At 46.4% G+C, this 24,339-nt stretch overlaps 1 protein-coding gene across 2 annotated transcripts in view; it reads right to left on the bottom strand.

Annotated features, from left to right (window-relative positions):
- The window catches only part of LOC147895464 (uncharacterized), a 38,322-nt gene that overhangs the window by 1,830 nt on the left and 12,153 nt on the right, over positions 1–24,339 (bottom strand). The window contains exon 2 of one of the 2 annotated variants that reach the window (XM_087383989.1): positions 17,697–17,815. In XM_087383989.1, coding sequence (XP_087240115.1) covers positions 17,697–17,815 — 119 coding nt within the window. Of the gene's footprint in view, positions 1–17,696; positions 17,841–24,339 lie in introns of both variants that reach the window. The other variant, XM_087383988.1, reaches the window with a different exon arrangement.

Below are 24,339 nucleotides of genomic sequence, written 5' to 3'. Positions count from 1 at the left end.
TTCCCTTTGTACTTTTGAATACAATTAACGTTGGTTTGCATTTACTCTCTGAAACAACCCTTACGTTAGGGATCCAGGATCTCCTCTATCTCTGTGCTAGCCTGCAAGCACAGTATGTCAGAATACAAACACAGGGACACGTGGTATCAACTAGTGCATCACCACCCAACCATCTATCCCTCAAGATCACCCTCAAGGTAGAGGTCAAGCAACCTCCAGCCGTAGTCCATCCCAAGTAAGGCTACGACTCGAAGAGAGTCAACACTTTTCGAAGTGCTATCGTCATCTGAACGATCTTTCCACTTAAGCTCTAGAATAGTCCTATACCTCAGCTGTCATTCCCTATAATCCAGAAGGCTGACATCAAAGACTGGATGTACCCAAACTCTATCAGGCAATTGCAACTCGTAAGCCGCATCATTGATCCTTTTAAGGATCAAAAACAGGCCAAAATAGTGATAAGATATCTTGTACACAGGGCCTGTGTGCATCACCTGAGAATCTTTTGGGATTCTCAAGTTAACCTGCTGATCTTCTGAGAAAACTCGAGGTGTCCACTTTTGATTAGCATAAAACTGCTTAACTTCTTATTCTTTCCCTTGCTAACTGCAACATATCTTGTTGCGATTGCAATCAGAGCTCACCTTGACGTTCTGTAGCGAACTACCCAAGGGGCTCTACGCTGATATCCATACATCAACATGAATGGACTGTTTCGAGTTGTTGAATTCTTAGCACTATTGTAAGCAAATTCCAACAAGGAAGAAAGTCTTCCCAAGGAGACATGAGCTAGCAGCAAGTCTTCAAAACTCTAATTAGCCTGTTCATTCTGTCCATCTGATTCAGCATGATCACCCGAACTCATGTCATGCTGAGCTGAGTATCCAACTTCTTGAATACAGCCCGCCAGAAATGCCTAGTAAACTTAGCATCTTTGTCACTGACCACTTCAGCCAGTAAGCCATAATGACTAAACAGCTTCTAAACAAATAAGGGAGCAAGCTGGGTGGTTGTAATGGTCTCTCTTGTAGGTACGAATCTGGCCAATCTGGTGAGTCGGTCAATATTAGCCGAATTCCATCATGCCCACGAGAGATTTGTAGTAAACCTACCACAAAATCCATGGAAATAACTTTGCCATTTATTATCTGATATTTCCAAAGGATGCAACAATCCACCTCGTCTCAAGCGCTCAGCTTTATTGACTTGGCATTGTTGACAACTTCGAGCATATTGTTCGACATGAACTTTCAGCTTAGGCCAAAAGAAAGTTCTTTTGACTAGATCCAAAGTTATTTGTACCCCTGGAGGTCCGGTGCTGGGACTGTCATGACATTCAAACAAGATAGGATACCTCGTACCTCTAACACCAAGTACACAAACCTTACCCTTTTAGAAAAGCAGACCATCCCAAAGCGAGTATTCTCGTAGTTTACTCCAAGAGAGGCACTCCCAGCTTGTACTTTATTCCATATACTTTGGAAGAATTCATCTTTCAGATAAAGGCCCGTGAGAGAGGTTATACCCTATGCTAGGCTTGAGGATGCATGCCCCTCAAATATCTAGAAAGACCCTGTACCAGGATATGTGATGCAATCTCAAAATTTTTCCTAAAAACCAGTGGCTCAACAAGGCATAAATCCAACTGAATGCTTGATTGTACCTGCAAAGGCAAACTCCAGTGGCACAAGGGCCAACAAACGCAAGCAATGCAGAGGGAAAAGAACTCCCAATGCAAGCAATAACAAAACTGAAAGTTTGCCAGACTAAAACCCAAGCAAATGAGCTGCAAAATGCCTGCAAAAAGGGCTCCAAATTGAGCTGAAAATCATCTCCCACAAGCTATATATGCATTCCTTCCAATATGCTTGCCTTAGCGAGCAATAAAAGACTATTTTTTATCTATGTTTTTAAAAAACCAGCAAGTTTCGTTCCCAACTGTATGGACTGAAAATGCACCCAAAGAAGAAGAACGTAAATTCAAAGAATTCAACAAGCTGATGCTCCTCCCCGGCTCTCCCCTTGCTTCTCCCCCCTAGCTCTCCCCTCAGCCCCTCCCCTCCCCCTTCCCCGCCTTGCCTCCTCCCCCCTCGTGGGCTTGGCCTTCCCCCCATGATTGCTGTCCCTCTTCCCATGGCTATGCGGGCTGCTTCTCCACCCCCGGCTGCCTCCCCTCCCCACCCTAGGCTCCCTCCCTTCCCCACGGGCTGCCTCCCTGATCAGCCTCCTCCACACGCCCTCCTCTCTCCTCCTCTCCTCCTCCTCCTCCCCCTCCTTCTCGTACAGCTCGTACAGCTCATCGCCTCTCAGTCCGTACAGCTCGTCACCTCTCAGCCCGTACAGTCCATGGCCTCTCCAGGCGTGTCCTAGGCGCAGCCCTAGGCAGACTCCAGCAGCCTCAGCCCTAACGTCTTAGTTCGACGCAGCAGCCTCAGCCCTCCCACCTCACTCCGAAGCAACAGCAACTATCCTTCTCAATTCGAATCAGCAGCACCAGTAGTACTAGAAAAGCTGGGGTGAGACCCCTTGCCCAGTTTGGGGGTTAGTTAGCTTGGGGTCCTGTAGATATGGCCAGCATGGAGTGGCCTAGCCTCTCCTCGAAATCCAAATCCCGCCTCCCCCCCCCCCCCCCCCGAAACCAATGACTCCAACTAATCGCTTACAGTACTCCACAGTTGCAGCTAAGACGCCTTCCCCATATGCATATACATATTATAAAGGAGGTTTAAATCGGCCTATCATTGGTCACCATGAGCAGATCTTTTATTTACAGCAAGACGTGCGTGACTTAAAGAGGTGTTAGAAATGGACCAACAGAGGGTACGCACATCAGAAGACTGATAGAATAGCCCAAAAGCTCACACAGTGTGTGTGTGGGGAGTGGAATCACAAACTTCTTTAACTTATGTGCATCAAATAGATGTGCAGACTCATCAATAGACAATAATCCAGTCAGATATAGAAACCACCAAAACAATATATTTACGTCCAAAGCTATGGACACAATACAAAAGAGATAGATCCAAAGTCCCACCAGAGCATGGTCCTCTGATCTTACCACAAGATACTTCTACTATCTGCCAGATATCCCTAGACTTGAGCCCGCGTGCTCCACCTCGAGCGTATGTAGACTCTCTGTCCATATCTCAGCACCTTACTTCCTTGGTAGACAGCCTAGGTCTCAGCCAATGTAGAGCTAACTCTGCAGCACTCCTAATCCTCCTTGACCTCCCTGAAGTAGGCCCAAGTATAGGTCTGTTGCTGCTCCTTATTGCTCCTAGAAGGCTGCACTGCTGGATAAATGAATGAGGCACAATGGCCTCCTTTTATAGGCCCAAGGCCTGCCCCAAAAAACCGACCAGCAGCCTCAATCTGGCCGACCCAACCAGGCTGCTGCAAAACCGCCCTAAACGGCTCTCATAACAAGGGCCTTCGGCCCACACTTCCAAGGCAGATGCCCTCTATATATGTAGGGTCCAGCCCAACCTTTGTGCAGCCCTGTTCCAGGCCTGATAGGCTGGCTGTGACCAGCCCTATCATCCTCCCAAACAACTGACCAAGGTGCTGCTGCTCCCTTCCATGGTTGCACCACCTGAAGGCTCTATTGCCGGCTCTCCATTTGCACACAGATGCCCTCCACATAGGACCTTTATCTATGGAATCCCCTGCCATGTCTTCTGATCCTGACTGACCTCCTGCCAGGCTAGATCCAGGACTTCGTGTCCCCGCCATCTGCTCCTTCCACAGATTCCGTCTGTTGCAGCCTTGCTGGTCTCTCCATGTACCTTACTTTTCTTTCTCTGATCTCTGCCCCCATGGCAGCCATAGTGCTGCCCATGTGGCCGCCTCTCAGAATCTAGGTCCACCCCCCCCATGCTCTCCTCATATGGGGGCTTACACATGAGGAGGTGACCTTTCCAACACCCCTCTCACTGACACATCTAGGCCCAATGCCAACACGTCAATGACAATGCTCCAGTAACTCCTTGGTCGTAGTTCTCTGGAACATTTCAATGTCGAAATCTTTTCCTGGCTTTTCATCCAGTGGCTCCTACTGCATGAGGTCCGCTTTCACTTCCGCACACCATCCTACTACACAGGTCCATCGCTAGTAGCACCTCTTGGTACCACCACCTTCAGTCACGTTCCTGCCTTCGAACTCCAGCAATCCATACACCATGATCTTTCAGTTGTCCCCCTCATTATGAGGGGGACAACTCGAGCAATCTTTTCCTGGCTCCGGCTCCACCAAGTCCGCTTCCACTTCCGCACACCATCCTACCTCTTGGTACCACCACCTTCAATCACATTCCCGCCTTCGAACTCGAGCAATCCATACACCACGATCTTTCAGTTGTCCCCCTCATAATGAGTGAGCAACCTGGAGTCTTTAAGGCAACGTGCTCTAAGGGAGAAATAGAATATCTCCAAATAACCTGGACCACGAACTCTCACTAATCTCTCAAGCAGGTACTCTTCTAGCTTCAATACACCTTGTCCATCGCCTTCCAGCAATCTATGTCCGACATTTGAAGAAGCACCCACACTTTCCCTTCTGCCTTCGAAGAAGGCCCATTCCTTCTAATCTCACATTACCTGAGACATGAAGAGCAGATTCTTTCCACAGCATGCCATAAAGGCTCAAATTAAGAACATCAAGTACATACCAGACTTTATACTGCCTGTGTGCTTTCTCTAAAAGCAAACCATGCACCTCATCGAGGTACGTACCAATAACATGTGCAATCCTGTACTGCCTCCTAAATTACAGCAACCATCTGAACATGAAACCCTAGGGCACTCCCTAGAATTCACCCTCGTGTCAGTATCAACAGCCACACACCTGGAAGATTCCAAGCACTCCATGCTGTCCTTCACCTTCACGAAGGTTTCTGACTCCCCGTCGGCCCACATCTCAATGTCAGACATCTTCACTGTGGCTTCTAGGTCGGCATATCTGACCTCAGTAACACATGGAGATGTCACCAAGAATAGTAATTCGATTACCACATTAGCTTTGGCTTTTGTGTCACCCTCTGAATCTAAGTCGGACTCCTTCGTGTTTTTCTTATCCAAGTTCTTTCTGCAATCGGCCTGGTGTGTCACAATAGAAGCACTTCTTCTACTTCCTCTTCTTGGAAGTGTCCTCATCATCAGAGTCATCCTTCTTGGACTTACCATCGTTAGGGTTGCCCTTCCCTTTGCCAGCAAGTCCTTGTCATCTTTGTCATCGTTGTAGAGCTCTCCCTAGCTTCTTCCTGGAGCAGTCATGGATCCAACTCCTCAAAAGTCAGAGGTTTTGTTCTCTCTCCTGCTATCACAATCGTAACAAAGCTTTTGAAACTCTGTGGTAGTCTCCTCAGTACCATCAAGGCCAAATGGCACGAGTCCACCTTCTCACCAACTAATGCTAGTTGATCCCTTACCACCTTGACCTTCGTCAAGTAGTCATACCGAATCTCCCTCATGCATATCCAAGTTGTAGAGCTGATGCTGAAGAGAAGTAAGATCCGTGATGTGTTATCTGTCTCGTACAGATCCTTCAGAATGGCCCACGCCTCTACTGACGTGTCGGTCGTCTGAAGCAAAGAGTCTGCCGTAGTCCCTATGATCAATGCCAGGGCGTAGGCATCTCTATCTTTCCAAGCTTCGAGCTCCTCTCCATCTATTGGTATGAGTATTCCCCCATTGTTGTCCACCACATCCTCCGGCTACACCTCCGTTCCCGTTGTCAATCTCCACAATTTCCGAGCCACTAAATGACTCCAAATCTTCACCTTCCAGATAGGGTAATTCGTCCCATTCAGTTTCCCAGAATCTCCAAAGTTAGGGATGGTGAAAGAAAGAAATCTGGGGAAGGAGGAAGGGAGAGAAGGGATTGAAGAGGCTTCTGAAATTGACATCTCTACTACTAAACCACACAGCAAAGTCGAACAAACTCAACCTTCTATAGATTAGAACTCCGTATGCACCTGACTGAACCTAAGTCACCCTCCTTCTCGCAAGGGCATTGTCCTCCAGTCGTGGAAGTCGATTCCCAAGAGCTTCTAAATCAGGGTCGTCCTTCAACAACATCCCTGCCTTCAGGCTCCCACACTTGTGAGCCTCCTACTTAGGCTTTGATACCATGTTAGAAATGGACCAACAAAGGGTACGCACAGCAAAAGACTGATAGAATAGCCCAGGAGCTCACATAGTGTGTGTGGGGAGTGGAATCACAAACTTCTTTAACTTATGTGCATCAGATAGATGTGCAGAGTCATCAATAGACAATAATCCAGCCAGATATAGAAACCACCAAAACAATATATTTCTGTCCAAAGCTATGGACACAATACAAAAGAGATAGATCCAAAGTCCTACCAATGCGTGGTCCTTTGATCTTACCACAAGATACTTCTACTATTTGCCGGATATCTCTAGACTTGAGCCCGCGTGCTCCACCTCAAGCGTATGTAGACTCTCTGTCCAGATCTCAGCACCTTACTGCCCTGGTAGACAACCTAGGTATCAGCCAATGTAGAGCCAAGTCTGCAGCACTCCTGATCCTCCTTGACCTCCCTGAAGTAGGCCCAAGTATAGGTCTGCTGCTGCTCCTTATTCCTCCTAGAAGGCTGCACTGCTGGATAAATGAACGAGGCACAATGGCCTTCTTTTATAGGCCCAAGGCCTGCCCCAAAAAACCGACCAGCAGCCTCAATTTGGCCTCCCCAAACAGGCGACCAGGATGCTGCAAAACCGCCCTAAAGGACTCTCATAACAAGGGCCTTTGGCATGTTGGGATATCTCAAGGTGTATGCCTCAGGCACACCTTGGTTTCTATGTGTGTGTGCTAGAGGCACAATTAGGTGCCCATAAGCACAGTTAGGTGGTGATAGAAGCCACATAGAATGATTGAGAGAATCTAGGAGCAGATTGAGGAGATGATTGTGGAGCTCAGAGGTCATCAGTGATGTCAGTGATCATGTAAGAGGTGCCTACTTAAGGACCTCATCTTTCTTCATTCCATAAGCGAGATTTCTGAGTTTGTGTTCACTTCGTGCTTTCTTTTCAGTTTACAGTATCAGAGCCCTTTGATCCCCCTTGAGCCCATTTCTGCCACATCATCTTCTTCTTCTTCTTCTTCATCTTCACCATTTCTCCTCTTTCTTCCCAAATCTTGCTAAAGCCTGTTCTCCCTCAGTTCTCCGCCTTTCTCCAAGCCCTTCCTGCTGGAGATACCTCTCAAAGGGGCGAACCTTTGGCTGCAAGGAATTAAAGCATCTTCATCTCTACTGGTCGCCATTTCGCGCAGATCGTCGAATCTCTTTCCTGCGATTTCTCTGAGACTGCTTCATCTTTCTCTAATTCCTTTCAGGGGAAGCTTCTCCATACCTTGGGCTATCTTGTGCTGAAATCTGAGCAGCAATGGCTGCATATTCAAGGAGAAAACAAAGAAAAACCAGTCGACTTTGAAGAAGCAAGCTATGGCGACCTGACGCGGATTTGCGCCTCTCCTCCTCAGTGGATTCTCTCTGGTATATGAGCTTTCTTTTGCCTCAGAAAGCCCCTTTTTCTTTGCTTTGGAGAGTGAGATACAAGCCCTCCAAGTTCAGGCCTCTGTTTTTGACAGTTTTGACAAGGTTGTGAAAGTGATGCTACATTAGATGCTACTTTAGCATTTCTGAGGTTTTGAAGTTTTGAAAAGCATTAGTACAACTGTGGCTACAACTTTCTTTTAAGTTGCTATACCTAGATTTGATTGGAAAGCTTTCATTTAGCCACCTCTGTGAAGCATGTAAGTGAAAGCATCATTGATTGAAATTTGGTCACAAGTCTTTGCTACATTAAATGCTTATATTTTGAAGCTTTTCAGTTGCTATTCTAGCCTTGTAAGAGAGAAGACACTGCCCAATTCTTGGGTTAGACCCTCTCATGGCTTGCTTATGCAAAATATGTGAAAGGCCAAAACATAAAGCAATGTCTTGTTATGCTACAAAGGAAGAGAATGCCAACATGGCTTCCTTGTTGAAGATTGCCAAGATAATGGTTGCCAAAAAGGAAGCAACTTCAAAGACAGAAAATGCCAATCTACTTTCAGTTGATGTGCCTCCACAAGATGAGGCATCCTTTGAAGATTATGCTTTTTGAATCATCTCCATGTATGCTCCAGATCTCTCTTTTTGTTGAGTCAAGGTACTCAGCTTGGATAGTCCTCCAAAATGAATGAAATAAACTATTGTGTGTTTTGTAAACACCTCTGGTCACCATATTATGTAGGCCATGTGTATGTGTTTTTTCTCCATGGTACCTCCTGCAGACATTGTGTGCATGTACATGCAGGGGAGATAACCATTGGAAGGTCTTTTGTAATAGATTCATCTTAAGTAGCCACATATTTAGCCCGAACTTCCATTTTAATCTTGTCGTTCAGTCCATAGATATAGTCTTTCAATTGAACCGACATAGGGAGAGGGTCTGTTATTTTCATAACACATTCCCTGAACTTGTCAATGTACTCCGCCACCGACAAATTCCTCTGGCGAAGGTTTCTGTAAGCATCCCAAGCTCGAGACTCTTCGTCAGGTGGAAGAAAGTGTTTCTTAAATTCAGCCTTAAACCCTTACCAGGTGGTAGGGGCAACTTGATCTTTCTGTTGTTTTATCCACCACCTATCCGCTGCCTCAATAAACAGGTAAGTGGTCTCGCGGATTTTCTTTAGATCAGATCTGATTTCACAAATGGCGAAGGCTTCTTCCCACTTATGTAACCAAACCTCGATCACATCAGAACTGCGCTCGGTCATCCGACCAGCGTACTTTTTCGGTCTATAATTAGCAATATTAGGTACCTTGACCTTCGCACGTTCCGACAAGTGTATACTGGGCTCTGGCTCTGCTGGAGCTTTGCCCTTATGGTCTAGCCGACAAGGCTTGCACCATCTCTTCAATTTCATTTTGACCAGCGTTCACTTGAAGCTGCTGGCTCATGATCTGTTGTAAGGCATCTTCTAGTACAGAAATCCTACCCACCAAAGTAGGTGTTGTGTGATGGGACACTTGTTGCGTAGATCGCACTCTAGATTCACCATGATTTACCCAAGAATCTTGTCCCTCTGCCTCCGTTCTTTCAAAAGAGAAAATAGATTTATTTTTTTTCACTTCAAATTCCCCTTTGCTGTACAGGAATAATAGACTGCAAACTGAAAATTTGTATAGAAGGGAAAAAAAGATGCTCCCTGGAAGCTCCACGTAACGCAGATGTCCCGAACTTATTTCTTTTGCCAAAGCCTTTGCAAACCTCGAAAATCTGCGCCACCAACCAAGGCACTCACATACTTCGAGTTTCTTCAGCCAACTCGAGTTTCTACTGCTCCATAGCCGAATTCGGACGTCCTTCTTTCTTGCACTCACCTAAGCTATTCGCTTCTCTCTCAGACGTAGTCCCTCTCTTTCGGAATCAGCCTGGTCTTCTCCAGCCTGGTCTCTGTTTCGGAATCAGCCTCAGCCCACGGGCTATTTACGTGACCACATCCCAGATGCGCAGCCCTTCCACGCATCTTCGGTGCTGCTCATCAATCTACCGTAGCTGCACTGCTCCCATTTGCTGCCTTGAGGAGCTGCTAGATGGCCCGTCAACCGAACCAAAATCCCACTCAGCTCCCTTCTAGTCTCGTCGACCGAACCGGTACCTGACTAACTCCGTTTAGCCAATCAACCACGCATCGCCGTCGAGCCACCCACATAGCCATGACGCTGCCCGTGCGTCGCCCATCGCCACGCCTCAATTCGCTCTTTAACGCTACCCAGATAACCTCCGTAACCTTTGCCTAATGCCAACGAACAAAACGGCTAAACCCGTGACCACTTTAATAGCACACGTCGTTCGTCGTCACACGCCCTGTGCTCCCTTCATACGCAATCCCCTCGTCCAGCCTGAACGCTCTGATACCAAATGAAACACTCAATTACTAATCTCTCTTTTTTCGTCGATTCACAGGCACAATTCACAGGCGCTGGCATCCAATTTTCCTCCCAGCCTATCTCATGGATTGCATGCACACAAGATACGTAATTCCTTTTCTTTTCATGCCTATCCACAAGCCCACAATTCCCTAGATGGTTCCCTTCTGCCACATGTCATCATTTTAGACCTTTAGCTTGGTACACCATTTACCCCTCTCTTGGGGCACAATTAAAACATTTGCCCCTTGGCATTCTTACACATTTAGGTGCACCTAGGCCTTAGCACTCAGAACCACCTAGTCGATCCCAATACACCCTCACCTAGGACCTTGGCAGTTACTTCCCTTGACCATTTAATTTACACACATAAAATATTACAGAAGTTGGTCCTCTAAGGGAAAATGCCCACCGGTCTTTTCGAGGTCATGCTATCTCGGCTAGAGCATAACAACAATAGAGGGGATCGTGTCCTTATGTGGAAGGAGCTTTTCTCTTGGGCCCCATTACAGATTCTTGGATTACAAAAGGTGACTTCAACATGGTTGAGTTGCGTTCAAATAAGAAAGGGGGTAGAGAGGGAGTCATTCACTCCTTGAAGAGAGCAGCTTGGGATGCCTTCTTGTTTCGTTTTAGTGGCAGAGATGCTTGGTTTGATGATGCTTTTCACACTCAACCTCAGTATCTCCTATTTTCGTGGTCGAGCACGAGATTGCACATGCCTGTACATGGACGGGTTGATAGATTTTATGTTGATGATTGGGCTCTGGACAGAGGTGGGGCAGTGTGCATTGCCACTGGGGTTTCCACCTCAAATCACTTTCCTGTGGTTCTGATGATTTCCAAGTCTCATTTGAGAGGACACTCTACCAATATCACGATTCAAGATGTCTTTTATGCAAAGGAGGACCTCACAGAGGATGTTTTGCAAACCTGGGTATCACATATGCAGGGTGGAGTGCCGTCTCCTTAATTTATGACTGCAGCCCTTACTAGTATTAGTGACTTTTATCATTCAGTTGCTAGTACCAAGAGACGTGAGATTGGTATTCGCAAGCAGTTGGCAACCGTGCAAAGGGAAGAGCAAAAATGGCCTACAAGAAGCAGCCTTGTTGCAGAAAGGACTCAATAGCAGATATTGCTTGATCAAACAGCAGAGCATGCCTTTCATGTCTGTAAGTCATTCTGGACTCAGATAGGGAGTAGAGTCAAGAAACACTTCTTCTATCCTCTTGACCCTAGACATAGTAGAGATAGTGTCTCGCAAGTCATTGACTCAGACAGGGTGTTGCAGATAGACCGGGATGCCGTCTTGCGCATAGCTACAGACTTTTATGCCTCCCTCCTCATAGCAAATCTTGACACACAAGCTAGAGATTATGCTATATATGCTATTTAGCAAAGCATTCCATTGTTGGTGAAACCGGATATGCAAGTCTCACTGGATGCACCCTTCACCAACTCAGAGTTCAGGACTGCACTCTTGAGGGCGGTTCATATGGACTTTCTTCCTCTTTCTTTATTGCATTTTGGGATATGATTCAGAATCACATCATCACAGCCCTTCAAGGAAATTTGGACTCTGGTTCACTTACTGAGGGTCTAATTCATCTCATCCCAAAGGGAGGTTGTAGAAATTTAGTGTCCCAATGGAGGCCCATCACTCTCTTGGGAACCTAATACAAAGTCATGGCCAAAGCAATCAGCCTACATTTACAGTCCATACTTTCATATCTTATTCATGATACGCAGACTAGTTTTGTGCGGTGGCAGAAGCATTTTTGATAATAGCTTCTCATTCTGCGAGGCTTTAGAGTGGACAACCAGAGACTAGCCATTCTACTCTTGGATTTTGAGAAAGCTTATGAGAGAGTAGATTGGGGCTTTTTGGAGGGCATCCTTCTTTGTTTTGGTTTTACAGATGCATGGATGAGAGGGATTTCATCTTTATACAAATCAGCCCATAGCCAGGGGCTTATTGGTGGGATAAGGGGAGAGGGTTTTCATATTTTCAGATCAATCTACCAAGATATCCTCTTGCCCCCTTCCTCTTTTTGTTTGTAGCTGAAGCTATGAGCATCTACATTACATCTCAAGCTGATATTTTTGGGCTGAGACCTCCATTGAGACAGGAATAAGAGCTGCTGAATCACTAGTGAGCTGGCAGATGATACTGCTGTTTTTTTGGATGCCATTCCACAGACGCTCACATCTTTAAGGACAGACTTGGATTTATTTTGCACTGTTGCAAGGGCACACATCAATTGGCACGAATCCAATGGATTTTGGATCAATGACCTGGACACTCTGGATTGGGGGAATGACATAGGATTTACTTGGATTCAAAGGGGTATTTCAGTCACATATTTGGGATGCTAGGTCGATATGGGCATCTCTCCAACATAGCAGTTTGCTCTGATGTTGGAGAGCATAAGGAGAAAGCTTCTCTTTTGCGGCTCAGCCAAGCTTGACCTTGCCTCAAGAATAGTGGCCATGGCTTGGTTTGTTTGCTCTAGCTGGTGCCGCTCCAGGGATTGTATCACTAAACTTAAGAGACCGGTAAGGAATTTTATATGGAGTGGACTTGACGGCACAGAAGATGTTACAGCCAAGGTAGCTTGGGAGACCATGATTCTCCCCAGTTCAAAAGGGGGTCTTAATATAATAGATCCACATTTAGAGTGCAGGGCCTTGCTCTACAAGATAGTTATGCGGGGACCTATGCCTGGGCAGGAGCTGTGGAGGGACTTTTCAATTCGCAGCATACAGTCGCGCACACCTTTGTCAGCAGGAGACTAGATGGATAGTACCAGATGGATCTTACCTCAACCATCTCAAATCTCCTCCTTCCCCTCTTATGGTTGCTATCCTGAAAACATGGGCCAGCTTCAAGAGTACTCTTCAGAGGGTTACTCCTCTCTCTCGAAGAGATCGATAGGCAGCCCATCATGTGGAACGATAGTATATTGGATGAGCATGGCAGACCTCTTGGTGCTTCTCACTACATGCAATGGTCCACTTGGGAGAGGGGGCCTGCCTCTACTATGGGATCCTGGAAAGCTTTTAAAAAGCTTCCAGAGGATAGGAAATCTCAGATGGTAAGTCATCTTAGCGAGAGTGTAGGAAGAGCTCAGCAGATCAATGTAACCTTGCCAGTGGATTGGATTGAGACAGATGACATGCCTATTACTTGTTCCACTTGGATGGCTGTGTTCACAAGTACAGGCATTCCACTTCAGGTTATTGCAGTTCGAGATAACATGAGGAAGGCCTGGTTTTTTATGTGCATTTGGGAGGCAGGCTGTCCAGATCCACAGATGATAAATTGCTAGAGAGCATTTCAGCCCGTTAGGATCATGGGTTATGTAAAGCTTGGTTCACATTTAAGTGGTAACTGGCTCCTAAGCCTCTTCTCCTTTCCCTAGGATCATGGAGGTTATGGCTTTATGGAGGGGCTCCCATAAAGTTCTTGTAGTGGACCCAGGAAAGTGGGTGTGGATTAACAAAGGGTACCAAGAGAAGAGCCAACCCTTCTTTCGCTATACCGTCAAAAATCCAAGAGATTTCAGCTCAGTAGTAAATCACTCTCTTCTTCTAGCTTTCTATTCATGGTAGAATTGCAATGAACCTGTGGAGATCCAGGTTCGGGGCTGACCTTAGGGCCTACATGTCCTCATTGTCTTTCTACTATGGAGACTATTCAGCATTGCTTATCATGGGATTGCAGACAGGCGAGGACTATTTGGAAGGGAATTCTCTTTTGGGGCCTCACCTATTTTTACAAAGAGATGACTCATCTTTGACCCTAGCAATCAGACGACACTTGGTCGAGTCGTGTTCTCTGGATGACGTTCATGCCTTACCCTTCAGGGCTGTGCATGCCTCGTAGACTCTTCTTGGGAGATATTGGCGAGCATATCGGCGTGGGATATTTGGAGAGCCAGATGCACAAAAGGACCAATTATTTTGGTCCTTATGTGCTTTGTTGTTGTTCCTCCTGCACATGTAGTAGAACGGCCCCTCGATAAGGTCCTTTACGAGGGAGGGGGGCACAAAAAAGAGGGGTGTCCTTCGCAATATGGCTTTTGGGTGCAGAAAGCAGCCTCTGACTGAGAGAATTGACCTGAGCTCCTCTCTCCATCTGTCCGTGCCAAAGGTGGAGGCTGGATGGATTCTGGGTTCACCCCTCACACACTTTGGCCAATATATGGATAGACACTATATATACATTGATGGCCATTTGGATGAGTATGCAAGGATCCTCTCTGGCAACTTCTGCTAGAGGGACTCTCCCTTCTTCTCTAAGACTTCCATAGGGTTGAGATGGCACTTTCAACCTCAACCTTGATTATTTTCTACCTCCTTTTAAGCAGTTTTTTTTCATGTACAGCATGATGTATTTCCGCCTAAGCTTGCTCTTGCGGGTTTTATTCATACTTAATGGAAGTCTTCTCCCCCCCCCCCCCCCCCCGCGGCCAAAAAAACACACCTAAAAGAGCGAAATATGGACTGTCCTTGCACAATACTGCCTGAGACAAGTTCAAAACAGCAAGGAGAAATCTCCAAAAGCCCCAAAACAGTCCCGAGAGTGGTCGAAAAGCTTCAAAACAGCAAAAGAGTCCTGAAAAACAACTCCAAAAGCATGTCCAGCTGTCAAGAAATAGGCGCCCAGCCTAGGAATGATTGCTGCCTTCAAAAATCAGCAACAAATCCCACAAAAAACAATTTCAGCTGGCCATGTCAAAAACAAGTCGAAAATGAGGTCGCCCAGCCGAGAAGAAGCTCTCAAAGTGCTCAAAAGAGGCACCCAGCCTTGGACTTGCAATAGGAGGCAGTGGCTGGTCCAAACCATGTCAAAATCAGCAAAAAAACCCTCTAAAAACTAGTCACCCAAGTCTAGAACAGAAGTAGAACTTCTCCAAAAATGGCACCCAAGCAAGAGGACCCTATAGGAGGTGGCTGCCCGCAAAAATGAACTGTTTTGGCCAGGTTTTTCACGACAAAAGTGAAGTTTTTTGCGATAGAATCGAAGCTAGAGGGCATAGAAGGTGCAGGGGGAGGTGTGGGAGCGAGGGGGAACCTAGATCTGATACAAAATGTTGGAAATGGAAGCGAGAGAATAGAGCTGAAGCAAGCTGGAATGATTTGCAGCAGCAACAATAAACTACAAAGCTAGGGTAGTCATAGAGATGAAACCCTAGAATTAACCCTAACTGGGGTCAAAAGATGTGGTGTGACTAACTCACCCAGGTTAGGGGTTAAAAACCTTAATAAAGAAAAAAAGTGCCCCTGGCCCCTTATTACATAACATTGGCCACTGCCTGAGGAAATATAAATATTTCTAACAATATATGGTACCTTTGCAAAACCCCAAGCAATAGGAATAGTTGTTACAACAATACCACCAAACATATTCTATACACTAAAGCTGGTAGACAGTGAGAAGGTCTAGGAGTTCCTCAATCAGATTAAAGTGGTTTAAGACCAATTAGCCTCAGTGGGAGAGAACCTGGACAACAAGAACCTAGCAAGACTTGTGTTGAGCAAGTTGCCACGGAGTTACTCTTAAAGCACAATGCTATGAATTTTATGGTAGGTTTCCCACGGCATTGTATTGGGACAATCAGTTCACACACAATTTTTGGAGAGTCTTATTTGTTTGTTTGGGCATGAATCTACAGCCTCCTTCATGGGACAAGTGAGGCCACGAACAAGGTCTGCTTTGAGCTTCTTAGGATTTATTTTCACGATCACTAGACTTTGTGGCAAAATTATTTACCAATGAGTCTGCTTACAATAGTACAACTCTAGCTAAAATTATTTACAATGAGCCTTTTCCATTTAATCTCATGCAATGAACTACTTGCAGCCAATGAGTTCCTATAAACAATGAGCAGTGGCTAGTTATCAAAGAAGGTAATTGACTTGCTGAAATTGGGAACTATATACCTAGATCCAAGAACATTCCCAAACTCATCCTCTAAAAACACAACATAGTGCAGTTTCAATCTCATGATAGTCACTCACAAGGTTGAAAACCATAGACTCCATCACACATAGCAGGGACTAGCTACTATGACTCAAATTGGGACTTGCTGAAAGACTTACACAAGGTTGACTTGCTGAAATTGGGAACTATGCCTCAAATTGGGAACCGTGCCAACACTTAAAGACTCAAGTTGGAAATCATATCATCTAAATTCAGCTTGCCTGGAGGTATTAAAGGACCATTTTAGATTTCACAAACAGTGATATGGACGAGAGAGAGAGAGAGAGAGAGAGAGAGAGAGTGTGTGGTCATGCATAAAGACATCATGGATACTTACGATTATGCTTTAGGTTGGGGCCTGGCAAGCACCACAAAGACCCCCTGGTCCCTCAATAAAAATGGCATACATATTTCTCTCCACTAAAGAGTGAGGCTAAGGCTATGAAGTTATTCATGACTGAGGCTATGCTCGCTGCTCTGGGTCTGACGCTACCTAGGAGATGTGCCCATGAGAAGATAGTACACGTAGAAGCTAGGGCTGTAGCACTGCTATAGAACATTAATGAGACAAAAACCAATAACAATATAATGTGATAATCAGTCGACTCAAGCACTTTGCAGAGAATGTAGTATAGCACACAGATGTCAAAGTTGCATTTCATCAGAGACAAACGACTTGGTGATGTAGCATTGTGACAGACCGCTTGGAAAAGAGCTTTTTGATAAACACATTCAAGCTCTTGGTTTGACTCAAAGGAAGGGCATTCCCATTAAGGGGAGTGATCGAAAGTACGAGCTGCTGCTGCTACTGTACTGGGTGCTGGGGCAGTTGGGGATACCACTGAGGCTAATTTGGCTCATACTGCTGCTGAAGTTAATGGGGCTCCTGCTGCACTGACTGCTACTGGTACTGGATATGGTCTTGAAGGAGAGTAAAGGCCTTCGTTTTGTAGTCTTTAGGGCTCCTATAACTGCCATCTCACAGACTCGTTTGTAAATGCTATTCACAGACTGGTCAGTATCTGCCATTTCCAGACTGGTCTATAATTGCCATTTTCAGACTGGTCTAGGGGTTTACACTCTGCATCTGAGCCTTTTAAAAAAAGGCTGCTGTAGATCCCTATTGCTGTTCTGGGCCTGACCTATTCTCAGTCCTATATATGGTCTAGACTGGCTGCTGCTGACCTGTCCCCAACATGTTGCTGCTGTACCTGTCGGGGGGCTGCAGAGCTGCCAGCAAGGCAGCCATGCCATGGGCTGCAGATGCCCAAAACAAAGAGTCAATGCATTCAATGGTAGCCTGCAAGCATCAACCAATGTTCGTTCATTCGATGGTTAGGCCGGTGCACGTGGTGGATCCAATTATGCCAAACAACAGATCCAAGTCATGCAAAGATATTATATCACTATGGACCTTCAAAGGGCCCACTCATTGGCTTTACATCACCGTTCTTCTGCAGCTCACAAAATTAACCTCAGCAATCATGTAAGAGCAAGAGAATCTATGAGGTATTTGATCCCATTAGTGTATGGTGAAATTTAGTAAACTCTCTATTTGTGGCTTCATCTTGACCATTTGCCCATGGATAACACCAAAATGATTGGGACCACAAACTCAATAAATTTCCTCAAGCCCAAAGATAGAAAGGCACAGTCCACCCTACAAAGTTCAAGCTCAATTCTAAAAGAACAAGTTCTCTAAGGCTTTTGTGAGGCCTTTTACTTGGTAATACAGATTCCAGATGATGGCAGTTAAATCTGCTGACCTGAACTTTTGCCTCTGGCAAGGTTTTCAGATGAAAGCAATCAAAGAGGTCACTCCATTTGCTTCTGCAGTTATCAAAGGTCCCTTCTCTGTAATACTCTTTTAATTGATGAAATGGTGCTGCACATAAGAACAACAAGACAACCTTTACTTAATCAGTGAAGAGAGGAAGAGGAAGAGAAAGAAACCCATTTATCTATCTGCTTTAAACAGTTCAAAAGCATACCAACCAGCCTTCACCAAGCATGCCACTTTTGAGCATATAATCAAAGAAAGATAAGACTTATGGTGATGACCATGACCACTGATTAAGCACAAGCCAAAAAAAAAGAGAGAGAGGTTACATAAACGGGTCAAGATTGGAAATCCTACAAAAATGTATATGCATATACATGTGTGTGTGTGCGCGCGCGCACGTGAGTGCATGCATATATATATATGTATATATACATATATATATATAGAGAGAGAGAGAGAAAGAAAGAAAGAAATTTTATTAAAGGTCCACGGAAGGCCATACATGGCCTATGGGACACAAAATCATCCGAAAGGAAAATACATCATCAACGATGCGCCAACTAGGTGGCCTCATCGTAAAACAGCTAAGATGCCAAAAATGGCTACAAAAATCCTAGATACAAAATGAAATGAAATAGAGTACCAAAAATGCCTAGATACAAAATGTAAAATATGAAATATGAGGAACATCGTCTTCCCTAAGGGGTCTGTGATCCAAAGAAATGATGGAAGTCATGGCCATCGACCATGCCTCCTGCCATGAGTGTGAAGATCTAGGCAAGTGTCAAGTGGGCTGCTGGCGGTGCCAAGTCTCCATGGAGCAATCTCCTCCGAAAATCTGCCATCATCCTCCGTCGTCTAGAAATAAAGCGACGGGTACGGCCTCTGTGTAAGACCATCCTGCGGTGCTGCCCGATCATGTCATATGTACATCCTCGAGGTGGAACCATCGGTGCTCTCTGGCAAGCTGGGCTATCTCTGTGCTCATGGTCCTGCGCCTCGTCCTGCTCCTCATGAATAACCAGGTCTCTCGCAGGGATGCGACGGTGCTCTCTGAGGAATCTCTCTCTATATCTGGTGATCTCCCTGATGAACAACGCTAAGCAATACTGATCCTCATACTCCATAATCCGAGAGAGAGGTCCAAATCCGTGCCCAAATAAACAGTGAAATCTGCCACGGATCTCATAATATAAAGGGCATCTGCAAACAAAGTGCTCCTCAGTCTCCACCTCCCCCATAGTGCAACAAGGGCATATCCTAGTCTCTCGCCTAGGTCTATGTCCGGTAGCTGTACGACGCATCCTACCGGCCTCAACGTCTAATCTGTGGGAAGATACCCTGAGCTGGCCCAAGGCAATCTTGAGTGAGTGCGACATATGAACGCCGATATATCCTGGGGATATGATGAAGCCATCCTCTGAAATCTTGAGAAAATGGTCACGATATGTGGCCATCTTCGTAGGAAGCTCCGTGGGATGAACCCAAGTGCGAAACGTGTGTAGCTGCAACAAATCTGCCCTGATAACCTGACTGAGCTCATGTCGAGTGAGAGGGAGACGAGGGGCATCTATGCTGTATCGAAATGGTGGCAGCCTATCCATATCCAAGCCCAACGAGGTGAGCCATGTGGAGAGTGTGTGGTACCAACAAAAAGTATGACCTCTCTCCGCTAACATCTGCGAGGATGTCAGTGCTAGCCACGGTAATCGTGCTCTGCCTGCTGCTGAGTCTCCGAGCGCCCTGATCTTATGCAAGTATGTAACTGACTGAAATGCTGCATCTAGCGCTAGGGGTGTAGCTCCGAACTCTGCGAGCATTTTTGATGCGGTACCATGGGCTTCGCTCTGATCAATCTGGAGAACATGATGATCTGTAACCTCTCTACTCGTCTCCAATCTGCAACACTGAGATCTCCTACCCAAAAGGGGCTAGCATACATGGCTGCAGGTCTCACCAGCGTATCGAAAAGTAAGGACTTCGTGTCGGGATGCTGAAAATGTGACTGTGCACACTGCCTCTCGAGAAGAGCCAAGGCGGCATACCCTCTACTGATCCTATCTCGTGCTGCATGCGTCATGGAGAAGATTGGACCTCTAAATGTGGCACCCAAATATGTATACTCCCTGACTAGCTCCACCTCCTGCCCATCAAATGTGAAAGAGAACTCGCCTCTCCTATAAACCTGGTATGACGTGTTGAAGACCATGACTTTGGTCTTCCCAAGGTTTACAGACAACCCTCTGTCCTGACAAAAGCTGTGGAGTGCATGGAGATGTGCCTGTAAACCCTGCTGGGAGGAAGAAATAAGAACCACGTCATCTGCATAGAGGAGAATCGGTATCGTGGATCCTACCAGTAAAGAACCTGTAACACCCATCGTCTGTATGTACATCTCTAACTCATCGATATAGAGACCAAAGAGTGTCGGAGACAAAGGACACCCCTGCTTCACCTCTATCGTACTGCGGACTTCCCCCGACAGCCCCGCCCGTGTCCTGACTCTACCTGTGACTCTCTCATACAAGGCCATGATCGCCCATTGAATCCCCCCACTGAATCCCAAGTCACGAAGTCGCTGGAAGAGTCTGAAATGCGGCACAGTGTCAAATGCCTTTCTAAAGTCCACGAAGCAACAATAGAGCCGTTGCTTACGTGACTTCGCCTCCCCTGAGTGTGAAGATATGATCTAGAGTCGAGTGCTCTGCACGAAATCCTACCTGCCCTCTAGTTCTCATACCTGTCGCCTCGGCATGGTCATTTATATGTCCTTCTAGAATGGTCGCATAAATCTTGGCCATGACATGGCCAATCATAATGGTCCTGCAGTTCGACGCCTCCAAAGGATCCCCCGACTTGTGTATGGGTACTATAGTATTTTCTAGCTAACTAGGTGGAAGACCTATACAAATGGACTCGTTAAAAAGACGGGAGAGGACTGTAGCTAAGGCATCAATCCCATGGGTTACATACTCCGCTTGCAATCCATCATGGTCCTTAGCTCTCCCAGTCTTCAAACGATGAACTGCTACTCGGACACTACTAGATGAGAATAAGGCAGAGGAGGTGGGTCTACGCACATGGGATAAGTCGATCTGTGGTTGGTCTGGAATATCATATAAAGTGGAAGTATAGGCAAGCCAAACCTGCGGGTCTGTAAGAGGAGTTTGAGATTTCAAGCGAAGGAATTTCTTCCAGAATTCCTTGGAATCACAGCTGAAAAGTAAACTTCTCAGCTCCTCATTCCGGGCTAGAAATTGGCACTTTTTGCGTCGCACCAAACGCTTGTAACTCTTCTTGGTCTCAATCAGGAGGGGAGACTTCTCCTGTGTCTCAAGGCGAAGCTTCCTGCGGAGTTCTTTACACTCCTCATCATACCATCCATTACAAGGCACAAGACCGACTGGTGGAGGACCGGATGTGTGGCAAGTGACGGGGAAGGACTTGTGGGCTGAGAGAGAGAGAGAGAAGAGAGAGAGAAAGAAAGAAAGAAAGATGTATTAATGTCTTCAGGAGGCCTCGCGGGCCTATGAGACAAAGGTGCAAAACCAAAAGTAACTCATACAACCCGCTATATATATATATATATAGAGAGAGAGAGAGAGAGAGAGAGAGATGTATTAATGTCTGTAGGAGGCCTCGCGGGCCTATGAGACAAAGGTGCAAAACCAAAAGTAACTCATACAAGCTGCTATAGACTGAAGCAAAGGGCTCACTAAGGCCCTTGCTGAGAGCTACAGTGCTAAACTAGTGAACAAAGTAGCAAAGTAGCAAATAACAAAATAACAAAATAGTATCAATTGCTCAGAGCTAACACTCCGAGAGCACGCACAAGCTCCACATATCTAGGTGCCAAGGTGACTCTCGGATGGGATGCAAGGAGCTCTCGTATCTGTGTCTATTGAGCTGTCTTTCCAGGTAGCGGAGGACGTGGTCTCCTCAACCTCTATATCCGATGGGCCATGTCAAGTGTGACGCCTCGTCTGGAGGTCTCCTCTGAGGAGGGCTGAGATAGACCGGACCTCAATCGTGCGTGATCTGGTCGCTCTCCGTGCTGTATGTGGCATGCGTGCCTCTCGTCTGGCAGCATCGTGACGATGACTCCATGATGCTCAAGCTCCTCTCCCTCGGTCTCCCCACGAGCTGACTCAAATGCATAGACTGTGGCACGTGTCTGTGCTCGGCCGATCTCAGTGACTTGTGGTGTCGTCTCCTGATGCTCTCTGATCTGTCGCATCAGTATATCTCTATGTCGCCACATCTCAATCAAATAGAGTCCAACACAAAATCGGGAAAGTGGATCAACCGTGTAAGTGGACCAAAGCCAAGCCCCTCCTGAAAGAGGCAGTGATACCGCCCTCAAATCTCATAGTATACTAGACAGACACACAGAAAGTGCTCCTTTGTCTCGACCTCCCCCATCAAGCATAGTCTGCAAATCCTCTGCTCTCTGGGTATGCCTGCGGCTCTCCCTGCCTCAATCCTCAACTGATGTGATGAGACTCACAACTGTCCGATGACGATCCTCATTGACTCTCCTATTCTTGCGATACTGAGGTCTGATGACGAGACCATACTCCGAGACCCTCAGGAAGTGGTCATGGTTGAACTAGATCTTGGTGGGAACTCCTGGTCTCCCCCCCAAGCCCGAGACCTATAAAGCTAGAGGAGGTCCGACCGTATGATGCGGTTGATCTCATCTCGTGGGATCCTCTCGAGTGGTGCATCCATGCTGTACTGAAAGGGGGGAAGTCTATCCATCTGAACATCATGACTACCAAACCATGTGGATATCCGTGCGTACAATGCTGTATTCACTCTCTGCCAGTCGCCTAGAAGACTCCAATGCTAGTCTCGATACTCTCCACTGAGGTAAATTCCAGACTCGGTGAAGGAATGTCACTATCTGAGAGATGGCATCAACTTGGAGAGGGGCCATGGTGAACTCTTCTTGTATGATTTGGTGGGGGACCGAGGGCTTACTCCAAATCATCCTAGACCCCATGGTCAACTGTAGCCTCTCAAATCTCTTCCACTCTGTCGCTGAAATATCACTCCCCCAAAAGGATGCTGCATACATGGCTGCCGGTCTCACCAGGGTGTCAAAAAGCCAACCATTCGTCGGAGGGTCCTGGAAGTGTGCCTAGCAACATTGCCTCTCCAGTCAGGCCAGAACACCCCGCCCTCGTGTGAGTCATGCTATAGCTGCATGTGTCATCGTGAAACCTGGCCTGTGAACACTACCCCCAAATATGTGTAAGACTACACTATCTCCACTGGGTCATCTCGGTATGTGAACCTACGGCGACGGGACACGGCTCGCGAGGTATTGAAGATCCAAACCTTGTTCTTTCCAAGGTTGACTGTCAATGTCTCTCTCTGCAAAGCATCTCCAGAGCCTCTAGGTGTTTTTGCAAACCTTCTGTTGAGAAAGATATGAGGACTATGTCATCTGCGCACAGCAGTATCTACACCATCAAGTCAGCCAAGAGTGAGCCCTCTCCACCTAGACGATCTACAAAGGGCAGAGAGAGAGAGAGAGAGAGAGAAACACACACACACGTGTGTGTGTGTGTGTGTTTCTTCCGTACGCCGTACTGTGTCAAGCCTTCCGTACGCTGTACTGTGTCAAAGTCCGTACGCTGTACTGTGTCAAAGTCCGTACGCTGTACTGTGTCAGGTCTCCCGTACGCCGTATTGTGTCAAGTCTTTCGTACGCTATACTGTGTCAGGCCCGTACTATGTCAGGTTCGTACGTTGTACTGTGTCAGGTCTTCCGTACACCGTACTATGCCAGGCCCGTACTGTGCCAGGTCCGTACATTGTACTGTGTTAGGTCTTCCGTACACTGTACTATGCCAGGTCCGTACTGTGTCAGGTCCATACTGTCCGTACAATCAGCGTCCGTACAGTTTCTGCTGCTGTAAAGCCTTGCTGCTTCCAAGCCTTCATTTTGTTCCTTGTTTCTCCTTTTCCTTGACTCAAATGGCGGATTATTCCTATGAGAAAACCTTTCACAAAGACAAGTTGGTTTCCAACAAGAAACAAAAACAGGTAATGGATTCAGATGATTCCCTTCATGACTCTGCTGAGGCTCAGCTTGTTTATGAGGTTATGCATAAAGGATTGAAGACACCCGCAAGGGTTGGAAAGATCCACTTCCCACCACTAGCATTATGGTGGAAGTGGATGATATCTTTGATCCAATTAAGGAGTATGCAAAGCATGCATTTTTTTCCCAAGACGGATGCCTGCTGCAGCAGATGTTGGGAATTGGTTGACACGAACCTTGGGTGGTTCTTATGTCAAAAAAGTTCATTATGCAATGAGGGGATTTTTGAGATCATCATGGTTGATGAGGAGCACTGTCAGGTTTTGCTAGAGCACTCTCCTCTCTTCTATGGCCAGCAGATGGTCCATGTCTTGCCCTGGTCTCCCACCCAGGATTATTAGGCACTAATTCAACATCGTTGCCCTGTTTGGGTAGAAGTTGTGGATTTTCCTCGATGCTTGTCTTCTATTGTACCTAAAATTGCAGCTTCCCTCGGTAAGGTGGTATGTCCACCGCGACCCAATGGAAATTCTAATCACTTCTGCATTTTGTGGGACACAGATCATCCCACTCC

This window comes from Dipteris shenzhenensis, chromosome 13 (genome assembly GCF_047967505.1).
Source record: "Dipteris shenzhenensis isolate YYH24624 ecotype China chromosome 13, Dip_SZ_1.0, whole genome shotgun sequence".
In the NCBI taxonomy this organism is placed as follows: Eukaryota; Viridiplantae; Streptophyta; class Polypodiopsida; order Gleicheniales; family Dipteridaceae; genus Dipteris; species Dipteris shenzhenensis.
This window is presented reverse-complemented; position numbering and strand designations above follow the sequence as displayed.